The sequence below is a fragment of the Papaver somniferum genome, chromosome 7, assembly GCF_003573695.1.
Source record: "Papaver somniferum cultivar HN1 chromosome 7, ASM357369v1, whole genome shotgun sequence".
NCBI lineage: Eukaryota > Viridiplantae > Streptophyta > Magnoliopsida > Ranunculales > Papaveraceae > Papaver > Papaver somniferum.
In genome coordinates, this window is record NC_039364.1 from 66087080 (window position 1) to 66092787 (window position 5708).

At 37.1% G+C, this 5708-nt stretch overlaps 1 protein-coding gene and 2 pseudogenes across 1 annotated transcript; 1 reads left to right on the forward strand and 2 right to left on the reverse strand.

The window, feature by feature from the left end:
* Positions 1-366: 366 nt before the first annotated feature.
* Positions 367-2206, forward strand: LOC113292768 (annotated as a pseudogene).
* A 290-nt stretch (positions 2207-2496) lies between these two features.
* Positions 2497-4161, reverse strand: LOC113294716 (annotated as a pseudogene).
* A 789-nt stretch (positions 4162-4950) lies between these two features.
* On the reverse strand, positions 4951-5274 carry LOC113294717. Its single transcript, XM_026543092.1, has one exon. The coding sequence runs from the start codon at positions 5272-5274 to the stop codon at positions 4951-4953; it is 324 nt and encodes a 107-aa protein (XP_026398877.1).
* Between the last annotated feature and the right edge of the window lie 434 nt (positions 5275-5708).

Here is a 5708-nt window from a genome sequence, read left to right on the forward strand (position 1 = left end):
ACCAAGACTAATATGAAGAACATGTTCAAATATTTAAAGAGAAGGGAAAACCCGTAACGAACCTAAGAACGTACGAGTTGGAAGAACTGATGCTACTGTTGTGATGAATGAAGGAATTTTCTGTTTTCCAACTGATTCCCACTATATTTTATTTAAACAAAAAGAGAAGGATTTGTTTGTAGACAAACAAATAATTATAAACAATGACAAAGTTAAAATAATAAATAGTTTAAAGTGTTGATTGACATTTACAGAATTTTAATCTCTTGCTTTCTGTCCACTTAATCTACAGAATCCATCTCTATTCCAAAAAAGCCTACAATTATGTGTGTCGCTTTTGTTGAGTTTCAGGTCCGACAAGTTCACAAGCAAACACAGAGAGGGATCGAGAGAGGGACGGTTGAGAGTGAGATGATGAAGTGGTTGGATGAATGGCACCCAGCTTTTCTTATGGTTGTCATTGAATTTGCTTTAGCTACTGTAAATGTACTTCTTAAGAAAGTTGTTGATGATGGAATGGATCATCTGGTTCTTATTACCTATCGGACTTTATTTGCCGCAGTTTTCTTAGCCCCCATGGCCTACTTCTGGGAGAGGTATATATACTTCTATTCATCCTCTTACGAATTAATTATATCATCCAGAGTAAATTGTCTAGAGATTTGTTTTGTTAAGTCATTTGGGTCTTTAGCTTAAATTTGGTTGTGTCTTTTTGCTGCTATGAGAAAATCAATGAAATCTTGTAATTTTGATTTGGATGCAGGAAAACTAGGCCTAAACTCACATCTCGAATCTTGTGTCACTTGTTCATAAGTGCCATGCTTGGGTTAGCAACTTCTAATACATTCTGGTTATAATTGACATTAAGCATTCTTTGGAAAATCCTCAAAATAACTCTCGATGTCTATCACAGGGCGACAGTTACACAATACGGTTTCCTTCTTGGGCTTCAAAATACATCGGCGACATTTACATGTGCCTTCATCAACATGGTGCCTGTGCTCACATTTCTTATGGCTCTACCTTTTGGGTACTTGACAAATTCTTCAATCTTTCAGTTTGTTTAGAAACTGATACTAATAATTGCTGCTAAATGACTATGTTTGTTGTTTAAAAATCAGGTTAGAAGTGGTGGATATTAAAATATGAGTGGCAGCGCAAAGGTTTTAGGCACAGTTGTAAGTGTAGGTGGTGCGATGGTGTTGACACTCTACAAAGGAATGCCAATAACAAATATTTCGGATTCTAAAGAAACAATAACCTCAATTCATACAACTAATCACTTAAATTGGTTGAACCCGAATAACAAAACGGAACGCTGGACGATTGGAACAATAGCTCTGATTGTTGGTTCAGTATTTTGGTCTTCATGGTTTCTTATTCAAGCCAAAATAGGTAAAATGTACCCATGTCGGTACTCGAGTACTACTATTATGAGCCTGTTCGGTGCAATTCAATCAGCTCTATTAAGCTTTACTACGAATCAGCACTATTCTTCATGGGTTCTGAAAGGAAAAATTCAGACCATAACTGTCTTATACTCGGTAAATAATGTCATAATTCATCTTTAAGGAAGAAAAAAAGAAATCTTCAGTAAAAAAATTTGTTTAAATTGCCGTGTTTTTCACTTTGCGAGTGCAGGGGATCGTGGGGACACGGTTGAGCTATGTAGGTATGGAATACTGTGTGAAGAAAAGAGGTCCTGTTTTTACTGCAGCCTTCAGTCCTCTGATTCAAATCGTAGTAGCCATATTCGATTTCTCAATTTTGCACGAACAACTTCATCTCGGAAGGTATTAGAACTCCAAGATAGTAGTAACTAGATTTGAAATCTATGTCTAACTACTCTAGGAAAATTCTAATACTAAATTGAAATTTACAGTGTTCTTGGATCGATTCTCGTCATCCTTGGTCTATATATTCTTTTGTGGGGTAAGAGTAAAGAAGCAAAAGCTTGTGTAACCAAACAAGTTACAGACGTTGAAGATTTTGGGGAGATCGATCAAGCAACTAAGGTGTGACTAGTCACCTTGAAATCAATTGGTGTCACTGTCACATATATTTGGTTTTAACTCTGTCATCAATTGATCTATGTAACATAGTAGGTTCTCATGGATTAGCAGTTCTTTGTGTTTCTTTAGCTTTACCAAAAATATTTTCAAGAAACCCGAAAACATTCTACTAGTGCACTGGATTCACAAAGAAGCTAGAACTACTAAGAATATGAATTAGACTGACAAAAAAAAGTCACTGGAAAAATTCCGGAGAATCTAAAGAATTTGGCAATAAGAGTTCAAAATGATGGCATCCAAACACATTTTTGGCTATAAAGTTCTCTTTTCTTAGGAGTCTTTAAGTACGCACAAAAAGAAAAACTGTGGTTACCAAAGGCCTTCCTTTTTCTTGCTGTACGCCAACACATGATGCTTAGGATGATATAAAAATGTAGAAATCAACATAAGCATGTAGCATTTCACAGATATACCTCTCTTTTTCATTGCTCATATATTTGAATGCAAACGGCTAGTTGGCAATGGTGGAATCCCCTGTTGGTTATAAAAAACGTTATCAGGATCGATAAGTGTTTTTGCTTGTACTAAATGATCATAGTTTTTTAAGAAATACTTCTCACCCCAAACCTTAGCTATCTTTACTGCATCAGACTGGGACCTGGCCATTGTAGTACTACTAGTTAGACTCAGCAAGTTCATTTCTCCAAGATCGAGATCCAGATAATTCACATAAGCTGCTCTTGGACCTTTTGCAACATAGTTTGTCATAGAATTGTAGAAATTTCTTATCCAAGATATGAAGACGTCGTTCTTACTGTTATCTGTTGAATTCCATGCGACCAAGTACTGAATTGCGTAGATGTTTCCTGCTCTATGAGGGTATGGAATAGAGTCACTGCTAATCTTACTCATAAGTCCCCCATATGGGTCTAAAATCACATACCCTTTCGGCTCATTTTCGAGTATTCTCAGTGCAGTTTTTATCCCTCTCATTGATATCGGTTCCTTTACATAGTCTGATTTGGCCTTAAAATACCCTTTGTCATCCAAGTATCGGTTCTTCAAATCCAAGACAGTGCTTCCATTACGTAACCCAGAAAAAAATACAACTGATTCTATCCAACTCATTTCCTTGCAATCATCTTCAGCAACACCCAGTTCTGGAAATTTTCGGTTTAGAGTAGATATGGCTTCAGCTGTCGAACCAAGGTAAAATCCTTTAAATGTAGCCGAGATACCTATAGTACGAGTCTCGGGTAAACCTGCTCCAACGAAAACTGACAAGTAGAACTCGTCTTCTAAATGAGGTGCCACAAATTTCCACTTATGAACTAATTTGGCTACGGAATTTTTTGTACCTGGTCTTGACAGAATGAAACTTGTAACAGTTTCTGGTACTGGAACTAACTGTACTTTCCACGCGTAAATTATGCCCCAAACACCACCACCACCGCCTCGGATTGCCCAAAAAAACATCTTCTCCCATGGCTTTTCGATCTAGAAACCGTCCATTAGCATCAATAAGAATTGCATCAACAACGTTATCAGCAGCAAGGCCATATTTTCTAGATAAAAGACCGAATCCACCTCCAGAAATATGACCACCACTTCCAACAGTAGGACACGACCCAGCCGAGAACCCATGTAAGTGACTTGACTCGGCGATTGCTTGGCAAGTCTCACCAAGTGTGGCGCCACCTTCAACCCAAGCAGTTTCAGATTCCAAATCAACCGAAACATTATTCAGATTCATAACATCGATAATCATGAATAGCTCTCCAGTATAAGTAGAAACAGAAGATAATCCTTCATAACTGTGTCCTCCACATCTTACTCTAATAGCTAACGAAGCTTGTTTAGAACACAAAACAGTGTTTGCTAGTTCTTCTCTAGTGTCAGGAAGAACGATCACAATTGGTTTAGTATACGTGGATTCAGCATACCGGAGATTTTGGATGGAAAAACTAAGAAGCTTGTGAAATTCTGACGTATCGTTGCCAGAGTTTGCATTAAGTGTGAAATTCTTAACTTGATTTTGAGTTAAACAAGAACTTATAATATTTGTTGGCTCACTTAGAAATGGAACCACTAAACTCATCAAAAGGAAAATGAAGAGGGAATAATGGTTTAGCATAAATTTCATTACCATTTTTCTTTTCTTGCTTGTATTAACAGTGACTAGTGACTACCACTATGAGTGAGAGTTAGCGTATGTATAAATCACACTGAATTTGTCGATTAGTAAAAATGGCCGGCTATATTAGCTAGTTTGTGTTGAATACTAGATTTGTGATTGTGATTAGAAGATTTTTGTTCTGTAATTAATGTGTTCAGAACGAATAATTAACATGTTAATAATTTATTGAGTTTCCGCGAGTTCTCTAAAGTATGGTTGATATGGACATAATATGATTATTCGATATAAATCCAAAAATCAGGATAATGCAGTGCCGGACTATGACAGTATTGATCGGTCATTCACGAGCCGGCTCTAAATCAGGAGTATTTTTTTATACTACTGTATATGTTTCTGAATTTTGTTCAATTTATCTTTTTGTTGTTAGAACCCAAAAACAGGTTTTAGTAAGTGTAGGAAAATACCGTTATGGTGTCATGTATTTTATCGTTGAAAGAAGAGATTCAATTTCGATGATAATAATTTTGCATACTAAATAATCAAATACATCACGTCAAAAACGAAAACCATGAATTTTGAAGAAATTACTAATGGGAATTTATATTTGTTACTCTTATACAAAGATTATTATTTTTTTTTTGAAAGAAAAGTTGCCTTTATTAAATAGAAATTTCTCTGGGTACAAATGCTCCATCGAATTATTCGTTACAATATCGTTAAGGAACGTTGGGCATGTATTTTCCCAGATAAAAGTGCTACACATTCCTTGTTGTTGTAGTTGTTTTTCTATTGCAAAGTTCGCTAACCATCAACACCCTGATTCGCCTCTCTATAGATATGTGTGCTCTTGAACTGTTCTATTGTATTGAGGTAATGATGGATTTCCGATAACATATTTCGAATGATCCAAGGTGTTTGAGTATCTGAATTTTCGATCAAACTTAGTAGTGTTGTCGAGTCTGTTTCGAACCATATGTTCTTCCAGCCTTGTGTTGTTGTCATTCTCACTGCTAGGAGAAGATCCCGTGTTTCAGCTAGCAATGATGGTGCAATTCCAATTGGTGCTGCCATGGCCATGACCACCTGATTATCAGCATTCATGTAGATCCATCCTGCCCCCGCCATGTCTGGTGTAACCCCTGGTGTCCCTTTGCTTGCTTAATCTGTGTTTATTTTGATCCAATTTGCAGGTGGGGGATGCCATTTGATCCATATTAGTCTTTTTGAAGCCTGATGTTGTTGTTGTTGGTGATGTTGCCTCAGGTTTGGGTGTCTGTTGTTGAGGTGGTTCCGGGTCCATCTGAATTCTTGTGTCAGAATTAACGCAATCTGAAATGTTTTCTTCGGTGTCTGAATCAATTTTTTGTATACTCTTGCATTCTTGGCCAACAAGATATTCCAGATAGTGAAACACGCCAATGTGAAAACTTCCTCGTTTTGTGCCATGTCGAGAAAGTTAATGAAATCCTGTGGCACTTGTATTGTTGTGGCTGCATAGCTGCTGGGTATCCTTTGGCGAGGCGGTGGTTGTATGTTGTTGTTGCCTCGATGTGTTCTGG

Coding starts and splice junctions, on each gene's coding strand:
- LOC113294717 (XM_026543092.1), bottom strand. CDS start 5,274: ATGGCGGGGGCAGGATGGATCTACATGAATGCTGATAATCAGGTGGTC.